This window comes from Montipora foliosa, chromosome 11 (assembly GCF_036669935.1).
Source record: "Montipora foliosa isolate CH-2021 chromosome 11, ASM3666993v2, whole genome shotgun sequence".
Taxonomy (NCBI): domain Eukaryota; kingdom Metazoa; phylum Cnidaria; class Anthozoa; order Scleractinia; family Acroporidae; genus Montipora; species Montipora foliosa.
This window is the reverse complement of record NC_090879.1, coordinates 49,505,357-49,530,949: the sequence shown is the minus strand read 5'-3', so window position 1 is coordinate 49,530,949 and position 25,593 is coordinate 49,505,357. Positions and strand designations below refer to the sequence as shown.

Genomic DNA, 25,593 nt, shown 5'->3' with positions numbered 1-25,593 from the left:
AGTTTCTCAGTCGAGGGGAAGTTTTGAAAAATCAGGGTAGTTTATTACTTGCCCTTGCCTCTGTTAAAGCATTCAACGAGGACGTAACGTTTTATATCCCGTACGGGTTGCCCAAAATTATGAAGTATACAGCGGTGGGGTAAAGAGCAGACTGCGGGCAAGGGGTAAAACGCAGACTTGAGTAAATGTTTGAAACCACATGTCACGTCACGCAATGCCTTCACAACAGACGCCACGTGGTTCTGAGCAATTTGTTTCGTGATTTGCATGATCTTTTAAACCTATTTCATGACTTTGATGATTGCTGAAATGTGGTTCCCGCCAGGGAAAGTTTCACATAATGACCCTCAACGATTACAGTGCAACGCTCCTTGCCGTGGCAACCCAGCAAACTTTCACGTTTGACAACTACGTGTAAGTACGTCAACTTAACAACCTATGCAACGATGTGCAACTTACAATCGTGCGATCTTTGCAAGGAGGGGTGACTGTCAATCAAATTCGCACACCCTGATTGGCGTAGAAGTTTTTAAAAAACTTTGTTTGGCGGCCACGGTAAGACGGGTCGAACTGTAAAGCGTGACATTTCTTACTTTAAATACGAGTAGCATTGCGTGAATCCCGCGAGTCGAACGAAATGACTGCGTCTCATCAAATTTTCCTTCAATAAATAAAATACAGTCAAGAACGCTAGTTTCCATGCAGTTTCAGAATTTTTGTCGGCTGAAGACAATCCAAGTGGCATATGGTAGGAATCGTAATCGCTTTTTACGTGATGTAATTGTAATCCTTCGCAACAGCTAGAAACTGAAATACACACTCCCTGCAGAAAATTGTCGTACAGGTGTATTCGCTTTTTTTCAACAATCCCATAATACAGTTCATTTCGGAGGAGGATGGATTTATTTGCACTAAAAGAATGGATATCCAATTCACTGAAGCATGATAGCATGATACAGTCCCAAGAGTAATTAACTTGTATTCTCCTTTATTTTACAGTTGGTGCCCGATCGCTCTTGTAATTGTATTCTTTTTGTGTAAAGACCCCCTTCCCAAAACATATTGCATTGTGGGATGGTGAAAAAAGTCTATACCGAATTTTATGTATTTTCTTTCAAGTCTGCATTTTACACCTGGTTTTACACCTGGTCTGCAGTCTGCAATTTGCATTCTGCGTGTTACACCGACCGAGTAAACGGTCGATTAATAGGCCAACGAGGATATGGAATTCTGTCGTGCGACCGGTCTTCAAACACAAACAAAGATATCATTTAGGTCGTTTCAGCGCAACCAGCAAACCTTTGTATTTATTTACCAGTGGGTTTCCTTTTTAACGAGGTAACTCTACTCGTCGAGAGTTACTCTTCATAGTAGGTTTTACAGTTGTAAGGAATCTGGTGTTGCATCGGCGGGTGATTATTAAAAGAACAGAGAATGGCTAACCCAAGCCTGTTTTCAGCTGTCCCCTCCCCTCAGGAAAAAATCGATACCACAATTTTTTTTTTAACGGAGGGGACGGCTGTATATAGGCTATGCTAATCCTCGATCCTCCATAAATCAGCTATCGAATCTCCCAATATTGCTCAATTTACTTTTATTGACTCAACCGATGGTACCAAGTTTCAACTTTAGGGTGGGCTGTGTTTTGTCGTAATTTGGCAAAGTAACCCTTACCCTTTTACTGGTCTGTGAAGGAAACGCTTTGAGTCGTCACAGCAATTACGATCTTCGCGCTTTTGACGGGGCCCCCCGCTGTTGCGCTGACCTATAATGAATGCATGCTCAAGATGGAGTCTGCCAGTAGCCGCGCAAGTAAGCGTTGTCCCGCAGGGCTCATAAGCCATGCAACAGCATTATGGCTGATCTTCTTACTGGCCTTCAACAGCAGCTTCTTAGAGCGCTAGTGGAGAGTGGCATCTCCAAAGATGTACTGCTCAGCGCCTTGGATGCGTTGTATGCTAATCAGGCAGCGTTCTGCACCGAGAGCGCAACCAGCAACCCGGCGACGGTTGAAAAACAAGAAACTGACAAGCCAGCAACATATTGCAGTAATCCGCAGCAATCTTCATCCAGTGATAGTAACATAAAAATTGACGAATCAGCCAAACGCTCAGTGTATCAAGACACGCGCTTCGAAGCGGAACAGCAAATAAATTTCCTTGAGCATATGCTAAGGTATGTAAATACATCGAACTGTTTTCCACCAAAAGTGCTTTGTTGTAGTAAGCCGCACGACATCAGTATATTTTTTATACGTAGCAATCGACCAACGTTGTTATGTTTCAGTGGAAAAGGCTGTCAACTTCTAATAGGTTACTTATCTGCCTACGTTTTTATATTAAACCAGTTTTCTCGGAATCTTTCTCACCTTACTTCGATTGCCTGCAATCTCATGGAGTGCTGGTCCATGTTTAATAAAATCACGCCCAGCTTTCTTTGTTCTCGTTACGCCACCAATTTAACTTTGATCGATTCATTGTAACTCACTTAAACTCGGCACGCGACAAGTGTTGTTAATTTCGGTTTGAATCTTGACTTGCTTGTCGGCGTTACTGAAGTCAGCCTTGAGAAAACACAATCCATCTTTTCTTCAATGGCATTCTCGAAGAGCTGTGCTTCATTTTAGATCCTTATTAGTACATTTAGGCGAGGCGAGAAATCGAAAAACAAACGGCACATTTCTAAACAATTCTCGCTTGTGAGAAACGAACAAGTACGTATCGGGTCGCTTTGCATTATTTATGAAATCTACTCCCAAGATATATTGCGTTTGTGAATATAAAAGCTATTGCGTTAATTATTTGCTTGGCTGGTTCATAAGAGAAAGACGATTAAATATTAACTTGAAGAACGTGAGGGAAGTAATTTCGCTCATAAATATTTTATTTCGTTACAGAGTCTTTATCGTCTGAAGCGAGACGTGACATCGTTGGGTTTAAATGTTGTAATTAAAGTTTTGATTTTTGTACTTTAGTTCCATTGGGACTTCGGCCGTTGACAGACAAAGCCAGTGAAATCACTGAGCGCTTTTGCTTGCCGTGTTTCGTTAATGCATTGGCTAAATTATAGTTTAATTTAGTCAAATGGATTTACGTACTAGGAAAATGTACAGTTGTAATTCTCTTCTGTAGACCACAGCAAGCCATTTAGCTCTATCTGTTTCCGTGTGAAAACGGACTTTCATACCTTTTGAAACATGATCTCGGTTGGCCATTAAATTCCACTGTAGTCAAAGCGCGGTCAATTACTTTGGTCAATTTTTAGAACCTTGACCAAAATCTACGTCGCCCCTTTATTTAATGTCTTTGTTTACCACGTACTTTTGTACCGTCCATGTAAACGGTTTTTTCTTTATAATTCTCTTAATTTTTATGAAGCAATAGAACCAGGGAAGGGTATTTTTTAACCGGAAGTGACAATATTTCGTTGGTTATGAGATCTTTTGTCGACAGAACAATTTTCATTCGTAATCGCCTGCAAACAGAGAAACAAAGAAGTAAGTTTGAAATAAACAAATAGAAGTGAAGTGTAAGAATCTTTCACAATTTTTTACAGAAAGTACAGTTTTGGAAAATTACCTGGGTAGTATTGTCCCAAGGCAGTATTTTCTTTTAATGCAACAAAATACTTTATCTGACTTTCATGAAGTGGCTGGACCGTTACAGTGTGGTTTCCAATATATTGATTGTATGGGCTTGAGGTTTCCTGATTGACAAAGTTCATTCAAATATCTTTGATGTCCTTGTCTGATATATTTTTGTTAAAGAGATGTTCAGGACGTATACAAAACAGGTTCAATAGGTGGATAGCGTTATCCACCCGATAAATCACTATCCAGCGGATAAACACTAGCAAAACCAATTGAGTTATCCAATGGATAGTGCTATCCACCCTTCGAACAACTGGGGCCAGGTCCATGGACCACCCCTGTGGACCACCCCTCATTTTGTACAGTTACAAGCAGGAAAATCTTAAGGCAAAAAAGAGAAGTGATCCAAGCACTTATCTGGACAATTTAGGCAATTGTCTCTAATTTAACTTTAATTTACTTTATTAGCTTTGTCCAAACACTACAAGAAATACAATCACAACAGAAAATGAAAATACAAATAGATACATGGACAGGGATATTGCAACAGCTAAGGCCAATTACTGTGGGCTTAAAAGACACAAAAAAAATTCAGGTGCCCCCGACAAGACTTTAACCCATGATCTATGCGGTGCTAGTGCAATGCTCTACCAAGTGAGCAATGAGGCCACTCAGTTGGGAGCATATCATGTTTTGCATACATCCTTCTCTTTGGGGCCTTAGCATGCCTTTTTGGCCTGGCATATATGTCAGGTTTCAGCCGACTGGTTGGCTCAGTTGGGTCGAGTATCGGACTGCTATGCTGGAGGTCATGGGATCAAAACCCAGGCCGGCGTCCTAGCGAATTTGGAGCACCCTAGATTTGGACCCCTGGAGTACTAAATCCACTAGCAGATTAATTTCTCATCCACAGATTTGGCAATTTAAGTCCCCCACAGTGTTGTTCATTGACCCTGAAAAGCCCCTAGGGGAGTGGCCAACAGGATATTCATTCATTCAATTTGTTGGGCTCATTTGTGCCAGTGAAGGCTTGATGAATGTACATTTGAAGTGCAGGTTAAAGGTGAATCCCTTTGGAGCCACCAAATAGGTTGTGTGGGTGTCTATAAGAGATAATTATTGCTTAATTCAGTAGCCCATATCTAGGAGCAAACGATAACCCTATATTCCCTTGTCACGGTTTTTCACAGACCTCGATTTATTTTTGGATTGAATTTCCCACAAATGAGACTCCCTCAAGAGCTCGATGACCAATCACAAGAACTAACTTGACATCATGGCATCACTGAATGGGAACAGTCTTTTTTTTCTTGCAGAAAAGGTAGTCTAAAAATAGATTGGTCTGCAAAAATGCCATGACACAGCCTTAGTATGGGAGTTCAAACACGTGCACTCCTAGTCATGGGCTCCTGCTTAATTTTCCAGATTTTTCTTCTTGTAATTTTACAAAATAATGGGTGGACAACAGTGGTAGTCCATGGACCGAGTCCAAAGGGATGCTCCATGGACCCTAGTCCATGTTTTGTATGCATCCAGATGCTTATCATTTTGTGTCTGGCCATTAAGAATGCATTCATCTGTGTGTCATTTTGTTGGTAGGGAAAACATGTTTCTGGTTTGCGAGGCCTTAATTATTTTTGGTTGCAATTTACGTGTGGTCAAACATTCAAGAAATTTTGTTACACTTCGTTTGTTCTTGTGTTTGAGAGACGACAAGCTGCCTTTTCTCCACCTGACATTTGCACTTTTCCCTTCCCACTCCCAAAGTATTGAGGGTGAAATTTCTATTTTTGGACTCCAGGGCCTCTTCACATAAGCCCAGTTGACCGTTTTGCCTTTATTTTGGAGAAACTTCACTTTGTTCATGTGAAAAAAAGGGCTAGCCTGGTGACTGAGATTTGGCTACTGGGAATTGATAATTTTCCGTGTGAATGCTCCAGTTAAAAGGTCAAGAGGTAAACTAGCGCACAGGCCAAGAACCCATACAGCCGGAGCTTATCTTGGTTTTGATAGCATGAAGCAACTGAGAGAATTTACTCCCCCTAGATAGGATGCTTGTCCATCGCAGGGTTACCCCCAGCAGTATATCACCAGTACCCATTTACACACCTGGGTGGAGAGAGAGTGGAATAAAGTCTCTTGTCTAACGAAACAACACAGTGGCAGAACTAGGCTTCAAACCAGCGACCCTTGGAATCGGGAGAATGGCATGCTAACAACTATGCCTCCACTTATTGTAAGCCAGCCATGTTACCTTGGATTTTGTTATTATTGCTGTTGCATGTAAAATGGAGTTTGCAAAACCTATAAAAGCATAACATTCTTGCTAGGCTTGTTCCTTAGATTTCATGCCTGAGTAGTCATATTAGAGAGCTTAAGCAAGGACGACGACGACGGCTACGAGAGCGTTGTCTAAAAATATTATTTGCCGTCACTGTAATAATTTTGCGACTACTCCATGTTGCTCAGCTTGGAAAGTGTGAATACACAATCCAAGAATAAAATTGATGAGAATGGTGTGAATATTTAGAAAGAAAAGTGAAAATTCATCGTCATGTGCTCTCGTCCTCCACATGACCTCAAATTTGATAATTTCATGTCATTGTTAAGATGAGAACGGCAAAGAAATGTATCAAAATGTAAAACGCACGTGCAGGGCGTGCAAAGCTATTGTTTTTGTCCTCGTCGTCCTTGCTTAAGGTCCCTATTGCCACTTGTTGATCTCGTTAACTGGGATGAAATTTATTTTGGAAACTGAGCCAGTCCAGTCAACCAGAATCATATTAACAGGTCCTCAGTGGTGCAGTTCTGCATATTTACAGCAAATGTGCCAAGCAATTAACTATTTTAGGCAAATTTCAATTCTTTGAAGGAATTCTCAGCGATGATGAAATAGGCCTTGTGCATGATGACATCTGATTAGCTAATTTCACCACCAAGCCTCTAATTCAAAAATCAAACTTGTAAATCTTAGCATGAGCTAAATCCCAAAGGAGCAAACTTGTAAAGAAAACCCATGTGCAAAACAGTATTGCAGTCCAAATGATGTGAATAATTTTGTATACACAAGGCTTGGTGGTGAATTTTGAGCATACGTGGTATTTCGTAATCATGCATAAGGCCTGTTATATTCAGCCAGCTAATCACCTCTACAAAAGCAGGTAGTTCTATTAATAAATAAATATTATTAATACATTTGTCCGATACCTGGGCACAGGTTTGATGATGATGATGACAAGTTTTAACGTAAACAACTACAAGTGATTTTGCTACTGATCTTTGTGCATCTTATTCTGTCGGTTGTACTTCTAGAATGGATCCATGGCAAGCTGCCAAGGTAATCAAAATGTACATGCAACAGCACAACATTCCACAACGAGAAGTGGTGGAATCTACAGGTCTGAATCAGAGCCACCTCTCACAGCACCTTAACAAGGGCACACCGATGAAAACTAACAAGAGAGCTGCTCTGTACACTTGGTTCGAACAGAAGAGGAAAGAAGTTATAGAACGTATGCAAACAGATACTAATTTTATGATCATTATATAACTTTGTTTAATGAAGGAAATGGTAAATGTGTTTTACCACTTTGTTTATTATACTGGCTTGGACAGGCTTTTTACGTAGACCATAAAATTATTCATAAATGGCGGCCAAGAAATTAATTCTTTTATCTTTATGCTAATCATCCTGACTACCCTCGTTAGCATGGACAAAATTCAAAAAAACTCCAAAGCGAGGCTAGTGGGGACGATTAGCACGAAGACAAAAGAATAATTTCTTGGCCGCCATTTATGACTATTGTCTATAGTGTGCATCACTTTTTGCCATCTGGACATTCCCCACTATTTTTATGTGTCTTAAATTATGGGATAGAAAGAAACATTCTAATGTGATACTGGTTGGAACTTATCTTCAAAAACCCAGGCTAAGAAGCTGTGAAAGAGAGCCTCGTCAACCTGATGGTCATTGTGATTATTTTTCATGCCTTGGTTGTTTTTTTCATAGTTCATTGTTAAGCTGTTGACATCATCTTAGCACAGACTCTGCTCGGTTCAGAATGTTGTTTCGTCATACTAGATCACCATTGGTTTTGTGCTACAATCAGAGAGTTACGGTCATTTAGCCAACGAGTTAACTTCCAGTTTGCTTACATCCTAAGTCAGAAAACTTCCATCCCAGGGTCTGACTCTTTAATCTATAGGCCCCTTCTCCACTCACCAGGAATGAAGTCTTCAAAAACTAGTGTTTTCTATCCTATTGTGTCTTGTTAATGTTGTTTCTCACGACAGAGAGTGGCCTTGTTCTCTACCACAACAGTCGAATAGTTTTATTAAAAGCACATGGCATGCGTGCGCATGTGAACTGGTAACACCGCTGAATAACTGTTGTGACATAGCATCCCTCTCCCCAATTACAGACACGTGTGTTCAACAAACAAGCAAAGTCAGTTATAAGTTTAGTCTTTCAGGTGGTTTCTGTAACCGAGCAGGATAACGTCTAACCGGTGTCCCTGTACTGCTAAGGGCAACAGTCGCCTGGTCCCTTGAAGTACTGACAGGGGTGGCGCGGATATGTTCCTCTGTACTTGAACCCTCAATGTTGTCAGGTGTCGCGAACTGCAGAACTTCTCTTCAATTATTGAAGATATATTCATTAGAACTTGAATTGTAGTCTCAGGCAACAACTTCTTGACCTACATCCAGCTTGCGTCAGTGCCTATTGCTTAGACTCAACTCCAGGTCTTGCTGCTTATCCTCTGCTCTCTTCCGTATGTTGGGCTTTAGTGCATCAAGTCTTGTCCGAATATTCCTTCCCATGAGTAGCATGGCTGGCGTCTCCCCTGTTGTTGCATGTGGTGTTGTTCTATAGGCTAGTAAGAAGTTCACCAGTTTCCAGGAGAGTGGATTCCTTTCAGTTGCTGCTGCCCGCAGGGCTTGTTTGAACGTTTGTACGAACCGCTCGGCCAAACCATTCATAGCGGGGTGGTATAGTGTTGACCATATGTGTTTGATGTCATTGTTTCTCATGAAGGATCTAAATTCTTCAGCTACGAATTGGGGCCCATTGTCGCTGACTAATTGTTCTGGTAAGCAGTGGGTAGTAAAAAGCTCTCTCAATTCTTCAACTGTTTTCGTGGCCGTTGTCGAATTCATCTTTACCACTTCTGGCCATTTAGAGTGCACATCCACAACAACGAGGAACATTTCCCCTAAGAATGGTCCAGCAAAATCAACGTGTATCCGTTGCCAGGGACGAGCTGGCCATTCACACAAGTGCAATGGTGCGGTTTCTGGGTTTTTCTGGGCGAGTTGACAGCCTGTGCATTCTTTTGTCATCTGTTCAATTGCTTTATCCATCCCCGGCCACCACATGTAGCTTCTGGCCAAGGCTTTCATTTTAACAACACCAAGGTGACCACTATGGAGTTCATTCAATACTTGTATCTGGTACTTTGATGGGATTATCACACCTGTTCCCCACATCAGGCAGCTGTCTTGGACAGTAAGTTCATCTTTTCTTCTGTAATATGGTTCCAGCTCTTCCTCACACTTTGTTGGCCACCCTTGCTTTGTGTGTTCTAACACACGCGATAAAACAGGATCCCTTTGGGTTGCCTGGCGGATCATACCCACACTGATTGGAAGTATGTCTATCTGAGACATTTGGAAAACCTCTATGGGGTCCACCGTCCACCGTTTACTGTCCCTTGTTACAGGTAGGCGTGATAGCCCATCAGCATTTCCATGCTGGGTGGTGTTCTCGTATTCAATGCTGTAATTAAACCCTGCAAGGAAGAGCGCATAACGCTGCAGGCAAGCAACTGTCATTGCTGGTATCCCTTTCTTTGGATGGAAAATTGAGGTCAGAGGTTCATGATCCGTTACAAGTGTGAAATGACGACCAAAGAGGTATAGGTGGAACTTCTTAACTCCCCACACTAGTGCCAATACTTCCTTAACAATCTGAGAATAATTCATCTGTCTTACTTAAAGTGCGTGATGCAAACGCCACGGGTCTCTCCGAGCCGTCATCCATAATGTGTTACAAGACAGCTCCAATGCCAACTGGTGATGCGTTACAGGCTAGTCTTAAGGGTCGTCCGGGATCATAGTGGGTGAGCTCCTTCACTTTTATGAAAGCTTCCTCACATTCTGTGGTCCACTTCCATTGTTTACCTTGTTCTAAGAGCTGATTCAGGGAGTTTAAGGTGGTGGCTAGGTTGGGCAGGAACTTGTGGTAGTAGTTCACTAGTCCTGAAAATGAACGAACTTGTTGGACATTCTCTGGCCTTGGGGCATTGACAACTGCATCAACTAATTCTCTTGTGTTTTGTGTAATCCATCCTTGTCTACTTCATGGCCACAGTAGATTACTTTCTTTTGGAAGAACTCGACCCTTTTCCCGGTTTGCTCTTAGACCATGTTCTTGCAACCTAATAGAACTTCTCCCAGGTGGTCAAGGTGTTCTTGGTCGTTCTTGCCTGTAATGATGATGTCATCCAGAATGGAACTTGTACCTCCCACTCCGTCTAAGACTTGATCTATTCATCTTTGCCAAATGGCTGGGGCTGAGGTTATTCTGAATACAAGGCAGTTATATCGGTGTAACCCTTGATGAGTGTTGATCATGAAATACTCTTGTGAGTTTTCATCTAACTCCATCTGGTGATAGGCCTGTTTAAGATCAATTTTAGTAAATGACTGTCCTCCCGCAAGCTTTGCGAAAATGTCATCAGTGCGGGGGAGTGGGTATTCTTCCAGCTCAGGGTTTATTGTGTTCTTGTAGTCGCCACAGATGCGTACGGTACCATTTGGTTTGACTACTGTTACAACAGGGGTCGCCCAGTCACTGAATTTGACTTAATGTATTATACCTTCTCTTTCCAGATGCTTCAGCTCTACTTCTACCTTTGGTTTAATGGCATAGAGCACGGGTCTTGCTTTGCAAAACTTAGGTTGGCTACCTTCCTTTAAGGTGAGGTTTGCTTTCGTCGACTTGAGCGTGCCAACTCCATCTTGGAATATTCACTGTAATCTTCAAGGAGCCTCTCAGGTCTTTTCTGAGTTCCCTGTGTCGGCTGCATGTGTGCAATGGAACAGATGAGCTTCCAGTCAAGTTGGATTTGACGCAGCCAATCTCTCCCAAACAGAGCAGGACTGAGCGTGTCTACGACATATAATGTCAAGTCCTTGACTTGGTTGTTGTGTTCCATGCGAACATAAAGTTTGCCCTCGGGTGTAAGCCTTTCTCCTGATTATGTCTTCAGAATGGCTTCTGTCTTTACAAGGGGTGTTTTGGGGAACAATTCCTTGTATTTCTGAAAAGGTAGTGTGGATATTGCTGAACCTGTATCCAGCTCCATCTTTAGGTTCTGTCCATTCACCTTTAGTTCAACCCAGATAACATTATCGATTGTCTGTCTGACGTTATTGACTTCTAAGGATCCTATTAAGCTGTCATCATCCAGCTCTTTGTCAACCCCCAAAGAATGCAATTTTTGGTTCATTTTCTTCGGTTTTACCCGATCGGTTGTCTGCTGATTCCTTCCTGAATGGCAAACTCGTTGGATGTGCCCCACTTTCCCGCACTTACGGCAGTTCTCATTCTTAAAATGGGACTCTTCTGATGAATGTAAATTGGACCCACATCGGTAACAAGGTCATTTTGACCTTACCTCATCTCTCGCATTCTCCACTTTTCCTTTTTGCTTGTTCAGTTTGTTTACTTCTGACTCGTTCTTCCCTTGTAACTCGAGTGAGTCTTTTGCCGCTGCTTCCATCGATAAGGCAATTTGCGTCGCCTTGGCCAATGTCAAATCACGCTCGGAGAGTAGTCGCTTCTGGATAAGTGCGTTGTTTAGTCCGCACAGACAGAGTAAAATACTCTGGCGTTAGACAGAGTAAAATCGTCTGGCATTAGACGAGTAAAATACTAAGTCTGGCCGGTTTCAGCCGGTTTGGACGTCAAAGGGTTAAATGGCTGAAAAACCTGTGTTTCTTTCTCCTGACACTGGTGACCACCATGTCCTTTCTAATGCCTTTAAATGTGATCTATACATTGCAAACACACAGCAAGCCAAAGGGCCAATGGATAATGCAGTAGTTTTCAACCTGTGAAGAAATCAAGTAGGTTGATATGTACCATTTCTTTCTTCAATCATAGAATACAATTCCCCTGGGAAGAGGGTTATTGCTGAAATGGAAAGTAATGGAGGAGTTCCAGCCAAGAAGACTAGAAGAAATCGCTTTAAATGGGGACCAGCCTCTACAGATATTCTATACCAGTCTTACGAAGATCAAAAAAATCCCTCAAAGGAAGAAAGGTCGGTATCTGCAGTGCTGAATGCTTGTATTTTAGGAATGTGTACTTCTTAGCAATAGGCCTTATTCATGATAGCTGCCATGTTGGTTTTCAGATTGCCATGTGTTATGCTGGGGGCAAACATTGGAAAAAAGGCAAATAGCGGAATAGCGGAAAATCGGCTCGTCAAAATAATTGAAAAAACATTGCTAAAAGTACATTATTTTTCGAATTTAGAATTAACTGCCTTTTATAATAATTTTATATCTTTTGATTGCCTTTGACATTTTGACTTTCTACTTCATTATTTGCTCATTTTTTCACTAAAAAAAACATCAAAGTAACTTGTGTAATCATTCTATTTTACTACTTAGGTGATAAACATTCAATTAACATGAAACAAATCATCTGTGGCTATGATGTTCGTTATAACCTCTCGAACTTGTGTTGTTTGCCCCCTCAGAAGTGTGTAGCTAATTTGCATGATACTACCAAATCCAACATGGTGGCCATTGTGAGTAAGGTCTATTGAACAGACATCTTGAGTTCCTTGATTATGCTAAATTATTTTTATCTGGAATAATTACGGTGACTGTCATACAAAAGTGTGAACAAGACAAATACGGTAGAGCAAGGCTTTTCCTGCTTAAGTGTAGTAATTACCATACCCAGGCCACTCATTGCAAGCCCAATTACTAGGGCATAATGTAAAATATTAATAGGCCTGAAACCTCTAACTTGCCATTATATTATTGTAACCACTATCAGTGCTCACTCAGTCCAGATGAGTTAAGTGTAGCCTGAGAAAGGGAAAACTGTTAAGTTGTCTTTGATGAAATAAATAAATTAGGAAAACATCTCTTTCAGAGAAGCACTGGTTGAGGCTTGTAACAGGGCAGAGTGCCACCAAAGGGGTGTTCCTTATGACAATGTTGAGGGGCTTGGTCCAAACCTGGTAACTGAGAGCCGCGTTTATAACTGGTTTGCTAATAGACGTAAAGAAGAAACCTTTAGATTAAAACTAGCAATTGATGCAGCAACCTATCCTGGAGCTCCTGTTTCTGTAAAAGGTGGGTATGGGTATGATTGAAGGTCATTTAATTTTTTTACAACTTGGGTTATTGTTAATGTTGAGCTCAAACATGAGGAGAGAAGATCATCGGTTTGATCTTTGCCAATTAAAACCCAACCCAACACCACTGTGCCAGTCTTTTACAACTGGAAGGATTCTGCCTTCTGCGTGCCCAACATCTTTTCTAAGCTTAGAGAATTGTCATTGGCCAGCTACATAGTGGGATTAAGCCTTACGTTATAGAACATATTGCCCTCAAACATTTTGGTAGCATGTTTTCAGAGAATTGGATCTAAGTTTGTTAGTCGCAGGAAAGTTATTAGCTGTAGCAAATTAATACCCCGGTAGTCCAATTTTTGGGCATACATTTTTCTTTTTTTTTAGTATTAACACAAAGTTCATGGTAACTAAAATAATGAAAAATTGGCATTGGTGATCCCAAATAAGAGTAGAACTATGATGTCACTTGAATGCACTAATTGCACTGATATTGCAGGTCATGTGGCTGTTACAGTCAGAGTGGGGTGCAGGGATGGTGCAGTAGTGAGAGCACTCGCCTCCCACCAATGTGGCCTGGGTTTGATTCCCACACTCGGCGTCATGTGGGTTGAGTTTCTCTGCACTGAGAGGTTTTCTCCGGGTACTCCGGTTTCCCCTCTCCTCAAAAACCAACATTTGACTTGATTTGCGTTAATTGTTAATTTCAGTTTATAGTGTCACCAATTAGTGCTCCAGTGCAAGAACGACTAGACACTTAAATAAAGTTCCTCTCCTTTCTAGAGTGTCCAACCTTGCAGTCATCAACAGTCCCTCCTGCCACATCCCCTTCTATAGTGCCATCTGTGGCTAAGGTCTCATTACCACAACCTGTGCCATTAGATCCAGTTAAAACAGAAAAGCTGCATCCAGGTACAGCCCATGTCAATCATAGCCGGCAAATAGCTACTGGGCAGGAAGTTCGACCACAACTCAGTCAACATCAAGGAGCATCTGCAATGATGAGCAGCTTTGTCCCTGCGAGGGTTTCCCAACAGTTATCACTGAATATGGCAATGATGCCTTCCCCAGGGATTCCTGCTAGTAGCCAAGTAGCTGTCCAATCACAAGTAATGCCAGTGTCAAGCATGGCCCAACATTCAGTTGTACCAAGTATTGGTCAAATGCCAGTTATTGTATCAGTGCCTACTGGGATGGATGGATTCCCACATGGCCTGCCACAGCTGCCAGAAAATGTAACACCAATGACTGGAGCAGCGCAGTTAATCCAAATGCATCCTGTTCCCATGACAACACTTCCCATGCCACCACCTCCACAGCCTGTCACAGGTAGTACTGGTAATATGCCACTGCCTCCAGCTCTTCAGCCCATTACAGTGATGTCATCAATGGTGCAAATACCAGCTGTGCAAGGATCACCTGCGGTCTCTGTTCCAACAAACAGTGGTCAGGAAAGGAAACCACAATCTCCAACATTTGAAGTCAAACTCAATTTTGCAGCCAAGGATGTGGTAGCTGAGAAAGCTGACGCTATGACTTTCAATGCCACACCTTCTGGTATAACAAAAGTCAAATGTGAAGGAATCAAAATGGAAAATGGTGACGATGAAACTATTATAGCTGAAAATGTAACAATCACAACTGAAGGTGGTGGAGAGAGGCATGAAAGTGGAAAGCCATGTGGGGAGGCCAAAAACGAAAATCAGAGCTCCACAAATGCTCAGGTGCAGTCTGTGGAGGGTATTTCAGGGAGATGATGATGGTAGGTTTCTTAAATTAGAGGTAGGCTATGATTATTTTTGACACATTCACAGCTGTCTGCTCGTTTTTCACTTTTAAGTATAAATTACAATCAAGGGGTCTTAGGTGCCCAGTTTCTGATCTTCTGAGAATTTAACATAGGGTTGAAATTTCAAACTTCCATTTTAAGCTGAGTGATGACAGATTGAGGCTAAACTTGGAACAATTGTGGTAGGTGAGGTGGAAACGGGTCCTCAGTCTAGCTCACTGCAGAAACAAATTTAGTCTTTTGAAACAAGAAAAATCTTTCAGACGTCTGTCAATACATTTTGCATGCTAAGACACAAATTTTGTTTCTGCAAAATTTTGTCATTCTTTAGTCATTTGTGAATATTCTTTTTCCAACAATGTTTTACCATTAATCCAGGCTACCCAAAAGGGTGCTCTAATAGCTCTCAGTCATTAAATGAATATCTTTAGTGAGGCAGAACAGGTCAAGAGGCCATGTTGAGCTTATGATCGCTTGTTGTCTTGTTTTAATCATCCATCTACCGGTATTGTCTGCAGAAAAGTCAATGGTAGAATTTAAAAAACCTGATTTGCTTTTCAATCCCATTGGTTGTCGCTGATTATGCTTAGACTGCACAAGCTTACCGAATAAATTTATTTTGTTTCCTTTGCTCCAGCATTTATTGCCATTTCCTGTGTGAACACAAGGTTGCATATGCCCTCTCTTTGCTCTGACTCATACGTTACATGGGAACTGTTTCCTACAGGGTTGAATCAGTCACTTTTTAGTTGTGGCTGAGCTATCTGGCCTTTATATGGCTGTTGATGACCTTGTATTGATACAGACAGGCTCCACAGCCATCATTATGATACTTATGCTGTTATTGCAAACTACTCTGAAAACAGAGGACAGCTGTATTAAGGACGGTGCCACTATTGTTATTGGGCATATGTTCTGCGCATCTCGAGATACTCGAATTTCCTATGGGTGGTCTTTATTAATACCGGGATATTTTTGTGCAGTTCAAAAGTGTGTGGAGAAATCAGAACTTAGCAAGTGATCTTGGTATCCAAAAAGAAAACTGGGGGCAACCAAGCAATTTTCAGAGATAATGAAGCTTCAATTTGTAAAAGAACGCCATACATTGCTTTGTATTTTAAAGCTTTTTAGAAACATTGTTGATTAATTTATTATCTTTGAAAAATGCGTGGTTACACTCAATTTTCTTTTTGGATTTCAATAACACTTGTTAAGATCTGCTTTTCCTGCTAATTTTTAATTAAAGTGCCCCTGTGACCATTTTTGGATTTGAAAACTATGTTAACTAAACACTAAGCGACCAAAGTTTTAAGCCTTCATTTCAAAACGACACTGTTTACTGTAACTTTCCTATTTTAATGGGCTGCCATTACTAATTTTAAGATCTTGAGAGAGCTGCATCAAGGAGAAATGACGTCAAAGGCTCACTAGTTTAAGGATGTAATGTGTGTGTACGCCGCAGAATTAATATGCAGCACAGGAGTTTTGTGGGAGGTGCGGTGGCCTCATGGTCAGTGTGCTCGACTCTGGATCGAGTGGTCCTGGCCGGGACCATTGTGTTGTGTTCTTAGGCAAGACACTTTACTTTCACGGTGCCTCTCTCCACCCAGGTGTATAAATGGGTACCGGCAAATTTAATGCTGGGAGTAACCCTGTGATGGACTAGCATCCCATCGAGGGGGGAGTAGGAATACTCCTAGTCGCTTCAAGCTACAGAAACCGGAGATAAGCGCTGGTCTGATGGGCTTTCTAGGCTCATAACAGGCTTTACATTGTACCTTTCCCTTACGGGAGTGTGGGCTTTCAGACTTTTAAAACTCGTGCTTTGCATATATAATTAGGTGCATTCACATGCTGAAATTTTAAGCTGGTGAGCCTTTGACGTCACTTTTCCCTGGATCCAACCCTCCATTCGGTCAGTTTTGAATGTGAGCAATGGTGGACCGTGAAATCCAAAACTACACTCAAAGTAAACAGCCTTTGGATAAAAATCAAAGCTCAAACTTTTGCCAGTCAGATGTTAAGCAAAAACACTTTCCAAATCTAAAGAAAAAATTAATGGGAAGTGAGTTTTTTTATCACAGGGGCACTTTGAGCTTGTAGTGTAATGCATTCATTGTAATTTTCTTGGATTTTGGAATTTGATGACTTGAAGCATACATGTAACTGATAAAGAGCAGTTTACATGTAGTTTGTGGTACAGGTTTTATTGCATGATAGTTCATTGAAGAATCCTAAAATCATAATCCAACCTGTTTTGCTGTCATTCTCTATTTTGTCAAATCCTCTTTTACCCCCCAAAATTTTTCATAATCATTGTTTGCAATTTCTCCGGGGACAACATGTCCCAAGAAATCCAAAACAATGCCTTTTCCAATTTTTTTTTTTTTTTTTTTTTTTTTGGGGGGGGGGGGGGGGGAGGGGTAGAAGAGGTGTATTATGGGATTTGAGAAAGTAGAGAATTTAGCAAAAAGATAGGATAGTAGCTCTTTGAAGAAGTGTTCTTGATGACATTCGTTGGGATCACAATATAATCATGCATTAAGTATGGTCAAGTGTGGGTGACAAATTTTATGGGTATTTTGCTGTTGTTGCCATAGCTAAGCAACAAACCAAATTGTTACCTTAGTAAATTAAAAAAGGGATCACCATGAAAGTTGTGTATACCACACTAAACTCTCTTTTACTATGGTTAGATTGTTTAAGTGTGGCCTCTTCCATTAGCTGATGTTTAGAGCCTTGCTGCAAAGTGATGACCCCAGCCCAGTTTAATGAACTGTCGTTCCATTGTCATCAATAGCAGTTTCTCTTACATTCATTAAATTGTAAAATAATAAATAATTATTATTACACTCACTGAAGTGGAAGGGAATAGTCACGGGTATTCACTATGTATATAAATTGTGGCATCAACAAAAAATACTAATAATAGAATGATGGTAAATAACGTTTTGGTAAGTAGCTCGCAAGAAGAAAAAACCAAAAACTTACTACCAAAACAATTAGTGGAATCCATTTTGTTTCTTTTCTGCTGGTCTGAGGCAAATTGTATTTGATAAGCACTGTCGAGTTGACCAATCGGGAGACTTGAAAAGCAGTTTTTACTTGTGTTGTACATAGTCTGCGGGCATCTAGTTGTTTTGGTTCTTTTTGCTCCCAGGTGAAACGAGCTGAAAAAAACAGATTTCCTGGCAGGCAATGTTATTCATTAATCTAAGAAAATTAAGGTTGAAACATTGCTAACAGTTATGCCACAAGGCAGTCAATTATTTTACATTTGAAGTTTTAGCACAATCAAAGTGGATTCCATGAGAGTACTTTCTATGGTTGTGATTGGAATACCATGAGAGAGTACAATGATATAATTATTATTAACTAAATTATATTGAACGTTGGAATTTATGTAATTAAATAACGAAAGCTGGATCACATTATTTATGTTTATTTTTCATCATTGTCAGATTCTTATCAAATTACATACTTTATAAGATTATTTTATCCAAAGGCGAGTGACAAAGACTATTAATTTTTTAAAAACTTATGTTGCACATGCATTCAGAAATTTCATTGAAAAATTGTGAAATTAAGATCATTGATTTCATGATGTTCTATTTTATAGAATTGAGAAAAAAAAACATCGACTGTAATAATTTATTATTTTATATAGAAATAAATGCAATATTTATGTTCAAAAAACGAACTCACATTATGTAAACCCTTTTCACACGAAGAGCTATTGGACGTTGAATTGTGACACTACCTTTGGGGTCTAACTTTATGCCAGCAACTTTCCTCAGAGCACCAAGCTTCTGTCCCACTCTGCACGTGTTTTGAACAATTATTGTTGTCGATGGTCGTATTCCCACACCCAGAATCGGGAGAGGATGGCCACAACATTTTGACCACTGTGATGAGGAATATCATTGTCGATAAGAGTACAGACAGTGTACCACAATATTCAACGCTAAAGAAAGTTTTTATTTCAGAGCGTGACCAAAATCATGACACGAAGAAAGAGCAAGCGGTGAGCTCAAGCGGTGTACATAACTTTCTCGTAATATGATTGGTGTATTTCCCAAAATAGGCGTTCCTGATTGGCTATTACATTGCGTGACAAATTGACGCGAGTAAGACGCGTACAGCATTGTCTAGACTCTTATCGACAACGGCAAATTAGCCAATCAGATTGCGAGATTACAAGCAATTGTGGTAAAAAAATAAATCTACTCGGGAACGGGTTGACTCCTGGGCCAAGTATGACAGACAGAGGCTACCCTTAATGACTTGAATGTCCAACAGTGGACTGAAAGATTAACCAAACCGTTGACATCTACTTATAGACCGACAGTTCCAGTCAACTCCTGTTCATTTCCAGTTCACTGAGAAAGCTCAAATCGACACTGATTCTAGCCTCCGTGGGTGGAACATACACGATGTTCGATGTTCTGGCCGCGTGCAAAGTGGGGCGAGACAAAAAGAGGTGGGAGGAAAGGAAGGAAACCTCCGCCTCCCCCTCGTTTTTGTCTCGCCCCATTTTTCGTGCGGCTGAAACACTGGAGATCCATGCAAGGCTACACTGATTCCGATTCATCTCAAACATGTAGGCTTGGTTTAAATCCTAGAGGCCCTGGCTGCCTTCACCTGGGTTTCGAAATTGTAAATAGGTGATTAAGAAAAAATGAAACAACACGCCGTCTACGAAATAGTTTCCTCTCGTTCGGAAATCGAGGAAACTATTCCGCTAAATTCTCAATATATGGTGGGAACAAATAAGTGTAATTCTCCGTTGATGTTTACGAGTCGATTAGTACTTTTACAGTTGTTTCGCATCTCCTTGTTTCATACCGTCTGTGAGCCAAAATTATTAGTCTGAACCCTCTGACCTCTCAATCTCCAGTGAATCACTAATAGCTCCTTCCCTATTTTGTTCAGCCTTTTCTGTTTCTTTGTCGCTTACGATGGTTCGTTCAACTTCTGTTCTGCTTCCTGCTGCTTTCCTTGCACTTTCCTTGCAAGACTCCCAGAAGGCCTCCAGCGAGCCATTCTTGTCGGCGCAAAAGTCTTCAAATTCATTCCTCAATTTGCTACTGGCTCCTTGGTCGCCCGTGGCAGCTGATCGCCAGCGTTTGGTTAGCATAAAGTTTGGCATCCACTGGAACCCCATGCAGTGGCCCTTTCCTTCTGACCTGGTCACACAACAGCCAACCGGATCCATGTCTTCCTCCCAGTGCGGGATTCTGACAAATGCGACACCACTCGTGTGAACGTAGTCGTTCTCACGACATTGCACTGGTGTCATTGAAACCATGGGTGAATTCATGTGCATGGAGCCATACGGCGAGTCGCGGATGAATCCGAATCTATCAAGGAAAGAAAGCATTTGCCCATTTAGTGCGATTTCCAATGATTGCCGCAAAACCAAAAACAAGGAAGAACTTTGACAAACACAAATGACATTGCAAAATAAATGTATGGAGGCTCGGGAGTCTTTTTCACATGTAACAGCGAGTTTCCAATGGAAAAGAACTAAAACACTGTTGATCCTTTCAGAAGGGAAACGTTTTAATATTTGACTAATACTATTGTCACGTAATTTGTAACCCTTTCAGCCCTGAACCGGCCTAAACCGGCCATACTTAGTATTTTACTCGTCAATGGGGAACCCCCAGGAGTCAATGGGTTAATCACTCACTGAAAAACAATGTCCCCTTTAAAGGGTGTCAGTGGATCCCAAACTATTGCCATGGCAATGGTACAGCACTGCTGAAAGACCCTCTAAAATTACGTTTTTGGAAAATAATTGTGAATAGCGTATTTTGTTGAAAATAGTGAGCTCTAATTGGTGGGGAGGGGGGAGATGACATCATTTCATGGGGTTGGTGGCTTTGTGGGGGGTCTCGATTTGAGGACGAGGAAAAGGACCCGGATGAAGGATAATGTCTCACAATATGGCTGCCTTAGGAGGACCAGGCTGAAGAGCCCAGATGATGCCAGTTGTGGCGAGAGGAAATGAAAGAAAAAAAACCCTTTTTTCTGACCTGGATGAATTTTTTTGAACGAAGTGGTAAAAGTAGGAGTGAAGAGAAACCTTGCGAGGCAATGGGAGTATTGTTTGAATGACATGTACAATTGACGCTTCGTGTTGGTCAATGAGGGATTTTCAGTCCGTCAATGATGGCCGTCTGACTAGCTTTCCCAAAGAAAATACTGTTACGCCCCTCCACGTCGTTGAAAATCCACTGTCAGTTTATTCAAACATGGTGGAAAGTCCTTTGCTGGGAAAGAACTACAACGAACTCATCTATATGGCCCCCCATATACATCAAGTATGATCGCGTCTAAGGATGGTAGCCTGCTATTATGGAAGTACGAATGGACGGCTGTCTGACTAGTGTTCCCTCGGATCGACGCCTTCGAGTATGATTGCATCTTTGTCATTATCTTCGTTAAAGAAAAAAACAATAGAACACATCGTCTTGCTATGTGACTCCTTGCCAGATTTCCTAACAATACCAGCAAAGCCTTTAAAGTACATTTGCCTGAAAAACCCAACATTTAATTGGATTTGTCTTAAATTGGTTAATTTCAGTTTACAGCGTCTCCAATCAGTGCTCCAGCACTAAAGGACTAGACACTTAAATAAAGTTCCTTTCCTTTCCTTTCCTTCCCTGAACCGATGATGTTTGCTAGTACTGACTGAAACGTCAGTCTCGTTCCTATCTCCATGTTGCACACGGATCCAAAGGGAGCTTACGAAACGAGGACGACGACGGCTACGAAACTATTTTATGTCGTTTCGCGTTAAAAATGTGTAGTAACTGTCGAGGAATTAAACTGGTATGAGTGACTTGGAAGCGTAGAGAGAGAACTGAAAATTCATCTTCATGTGCTAACGTCCTCCACAGAACCTTGAATTTGGTCATTTCACGTCGTCATTTAGGAGATGACGGCAAGGAAATGTACCAAAATGTAAAACACACGTGCAGAGCCATTGTTTTTGCTCACTAAAACTGTTGTTTTGTAGCGTCGTCGTTGCCGTCGGCGTCGTGGTTTAGTCAGCTCCCGATTGATGACGTCAGAATCATGAAGGCCAACGTGATGGCCTCTGTGACCAGTTGCAAATGTTTAACAGGCCTGTGCCTGATGCCCAATGCTGCTGTGGATGCCAACGACACCAAGTTCATGTTCATAACCAACATGTACAAGTTCTTCAAAACACGTCATTCAAACAGATCAATCTGTACGTCAATGGAGCCTCGATGGGCGTACAGGCCAACACCTACATATACTTGGCCTTTTCATAAGTCTAAAAATGCCGTTTTCCGCTAAAGACGTCGAACTCTTGCTTTCAAATTTTATTTAGAAATGTACAAAGGCCTAAAACTTTTCCGATTTCTTTTCTTGTTTGAAGCCTTTGTACATTTTTGAATAAATTTAAAAACATGAGTTTGACGTCATTAGCGGAAAACGGCTTATATTACTCGGCCTTTTTTCACATACACGTTTCTGGTCTACCCTCAAACTAACACTAAACTCATGCACAATTTCCTGTACAACCCTAAAACACGTGACTGTAGAATCCAAGGAACGAGCAAGACAGAAACAACAACGCAAGCAATAGAACATTTAGTACTTAAGCAGAAGTAGAAGAGCCCCACATTAATCGAATGAAATAATTTCAAAGTAGAGTTCAAGGAGGGTCAATGCAAAATGAAAAGAAGCGTAAAGAGCAGAGAATACTCTTTTCCATTTCTTCTAAAACTTTGAAAAAGAACCTGCTTCAATAGCAGATAGCTTCGCAACCTCAACAATGCAATTTTAAGGGTTGTTTACATTCCATAATAGTAAGATTGGTTCTGTTTAATTTGCCACAACCGTCCGCTTCATCAAGTCCTTGTTCCTCTTCCTTTCCTTTCCCAAGACCTTCAGGTTATGGGAGTACTTTCTGCACCTGTTCAACACGCCTGATCACCAGACCTACGTGGTTTCCCTGCCAGCCTGACAGTACTACATGCTTAAAGGAATAAGCATGCCGGGTCGCATGGCATGACTCTCAAGTGGTCAAGGAGGTGCTGTTGACTGTTGAGAGGAACTGGGCTTGGTCTGCAATGTTGCCACTGAGCACCAGCCCCTCAGTGGAACGTAGACCCAACTCGTTCTCAACATTTGTGAAAATTGCCTCCCAGGTACCCGACACATTGTCGACGGGTATGATCCAAACACTCCGCACGAGTTCTACCAGTGCTTAATTAATGGTTGCTGCACCTGCCACCCACAATGTAGCCTCCATGTAGCCGTTCCCTCTCCCGGAACGAAAAACGGGAGGGAACGTCTACAAAAAGCTGGCCCAAATCGTGTTCCATGACGTCGCGCCTTTAGCGAGAAAATAGATACTGGTTTCTCATTGGTCACTTACCTTAGTCAATTCTTTCAAGAACAAAGATTGGTCAAAATGGATTGTAACGTTAACTACGCTCGCTTTCGGGGCGGTGATGATAACATTAGAGAAGAAAATGGTGCAAAAGGAACGTGAATTGTTTGCTCATCTTGGATCAGAGGTGGGCTGTAGCTAGCTAGGCTGGGGCGCTTTGGTATGCTGAAATCGAAACTTCCTGTAAGCGATTGGCCTTCGACTGGAGAACAAGCGGATCTTTTTCCAAACTTTCTGCGTAGAAGCTTCTCAGTGATTTTTCTAATTCCTCAAGGTTGTGCTGCAAATTTTGCCGTTTCTTAAGGACAGCATGACTGTATCGTTGTTAAACGATGATTATTTGTCTCGATAAATGAGATGAAGGTCTAATTAACTCCGAGCTTGGAAAAACTTTCATTGCTTTATACAGAAAAAATTTACTACAAGACACCACTGGGTAAACTGATATCACTCTGTCATTTATCTATTTCACTGTATCACCATCAAGAATTAAGCTGTAACTATTTTCAAATTTCGAACAATGTTCCATTAGACAAATAAATCAGTTTGAAACCGATGGCAAGTGAGTGAATGCGCAAGCAATACAGTAACACAGTCTGCAAACGTACTTCGACTGTTCGAGACTGTTCACGTGAAAGGTTGTCTTGCTTTGGACTAAAATAATATCGCTCGTAGTCCTTTCCAATCCCTCAAAAACACAGTATGCACTTAAAAAGAGGCAGTGTCCTGCAAATGAGTTCCAAAGAACAGAAATATATCTAAGACAATCGAAATTCAATGAATTACGAATCCTTTCTTTACACGAACTTCAGCGCAAATACCAATTATTTCCAGAAATTACATAAATTATCTTGACGTCACAGAACACGATTTTGGGCCAGCTCATTAGTTTCCTTCATCTCGTTTTTCTTTCGGGGGGGGGGGGGGGATACGGCTACACGTACGCTACTCCCAATGCACCAAACCCATGCCCTCCTGCTGGACAGGACCATGGACAATGCAGGCTAACAAGCTCTTCCGTTGGCCCGAGAGTAGCATCTCTACTACTAGGTCAACAAGTATGGTGAGTAGCCCTCTATGAACCAGGGACGACTGACCTCCATTGCCCAAGTGCACTTTGCTACCACCTGACAGCTTCTCCATTCAGTCCATGGAGGAAGCCTTGACTGATCCTTGATGGACAACACTTTGACGTGTGACCATTACGACATAAAAACCGCCTAAGTGGGGACTTGGTGCATGCAGGGTGGAGAAAGGATACACCATCCTGCATGTCGACGAGGTAAGACCCCTTCTTTTCCTCCTCTCTCGTCTTTTCGCCTCATCCTCTCTCTTTGCTTTCGTTTCTTTTGTCCCTCACAGATCTAGCAGTTCAAGCAACATGGTAAGGGCCTCTTTTGATCTTATGTCGATACTTTGTTTAAGCCCAAGGAACATACCAGTGGTTGACCCACGTCAAGATATCCTGTTGGAGGCTTCCAAGATCCAAACGAATCCTGGCCTGTGAGCACTGGCCAAGAGCAAAATGATGCTCAATTCCATTTGAGGCAAGTTCAGTCAGCATCTCAACAATACCCAGGTCCCGGAACTTGTAGACCCCAAACCCTTTATGACCTTCTGGGTAATTTTCCTTGTTTTGGTCGCCATCTTCCTCATTAAATTGAGACCCCCACGAAGCCTTAAAACTTCCGATACGACATCAGCGCCAATCAGACAGTGATGCATGAATTAAACTTTGAAATCCACCAATCATCAATCGCCATTTCTGATCAAAAACGCCTAATACTACTGATGCCAATTAGTTTTGTTTTTCTTTTTTATTGGCTAAGAATGTGACATGAAATAATTTTATTTAAGCAAATCACTTACTGTAGTAATGCAACCACAGAAATCACGAAATTTGTTTTAACACTCAATTTAATACTACTCCTATGCTTACAAACGCTGTTTCGTGGAGAATGCAGATACAAAGTCATTGAGCTTTCCAACCAGGGGAGACGATTTTCACCTTCATGTTTAATAATTGAACTGAGCTTTATAACAGTGAGACTGTATAACCCCCAGTAGATTCCTACCTTTGAAGTATGGCTTCTTGGAATAAAAACATTCTGAAATGTCTGCTAGCTGGATCAAACTCTGACAAACAAAGAAAACGGGCAGAAGGAGTTTGATAGGAATTCTTTTCAAGTCAGTATAGCTGTGGTGTTCCCTAGATAAGAGTTAATACAATTCCTCAAACGTTTCATTTTAACAATTCTATGAGTGGAGATGACGAAGTACAAAATGCGGTTTAAGAGAACTAGTCCCAATCCTTAACAAGTGAAATGCAGGGATCGACAACAATGAACAATAATAATAATTCTCTATCTCCGTACCTTGGAACAGAGTGGATCCATTCGAAGAACAGTTC

The 25,593-nt window shown here is 41.3% G+C and overlaps 2 protein-coding genes across 4 annotated transcripts in view; one reads left to right on the top strand and one right to left on the bottom strand.

Annotated features, from left to right (window-relative positions):
• The first annotated feature begins 52 nt into the window (after nt 1-52).
• Nucleotides 53-17,125, top strand: LOC137975642 (hepatocyte nuclear factor 1-alpha-like). 3 transcript variants are annotated; one of them, XM_068822791.1, is made up of 6 exons: nt 53-2,175; nt 6,902-7,101; nt 11,757-11,916; nt 12,762-12,964; nt 13,747-14,725; nt 15,390-17,125. In XM_068822791.1, exons 1-5 carry the CDS (start codon nt 1,856-1,858, stop codon nt 14,718-14,720), a joined length of 1,857 nt encoding a protein of 618 aa, XP_068678892.1. In that variant the 5' UTR covers nt 53-1,855; the 3' UTR covers nt 14,721-14,725; nt 15,390-17,125. The 3 variants fall into 3 exon arrangements, with proteins under 3 accessions (XP_068678892.1, XP_068678891.1, XP_068678893.1); XM_068822792.1 differs by lacking the exon at nt 15,390-17,125 and adding an exon at nt 5,636-5,825 and having other exon boundaries at nt 2,042-2,175; nt 13,747-15,388; XM_068822790.1 differs by lacking the exon at nt 15,390-17,125 and having other exon boundaries at nt 13,747-15,388.
• A 26-nt stretch (nt 17,126-17,151) lies between these two features.
• LOC137975629 (GATOR1 complex protein DEPDC5-like) overlaps nt 17,152-25,593 on the bottom strand; it is a 41,744-nt gene continuing 33,302 nt past the window's right edge. The window contains exons 20-22 of the mRNA XM_068822762.1: nt 25,559-25,593; nt 25,259-25,319; nt 17,152-20,112 (exon numbers count right to left, since the gene is read on the bottom strand). The exon at nt 25,559-25,593 is cut by the window's right edge and continues 134 nt beyond it. Of these exons, the coding sequence (XP_068678863.1) occupies nt 19,617-20,112; nt 25,259-25,319; nt 25,559-25,593 (592 nt within the window). The 3' untranslated portion in view covers nt 17,152-19,616. The remainder of the gene's footprint in view (nt 20,113-25,258; nt 25,320-25,558) is intronic.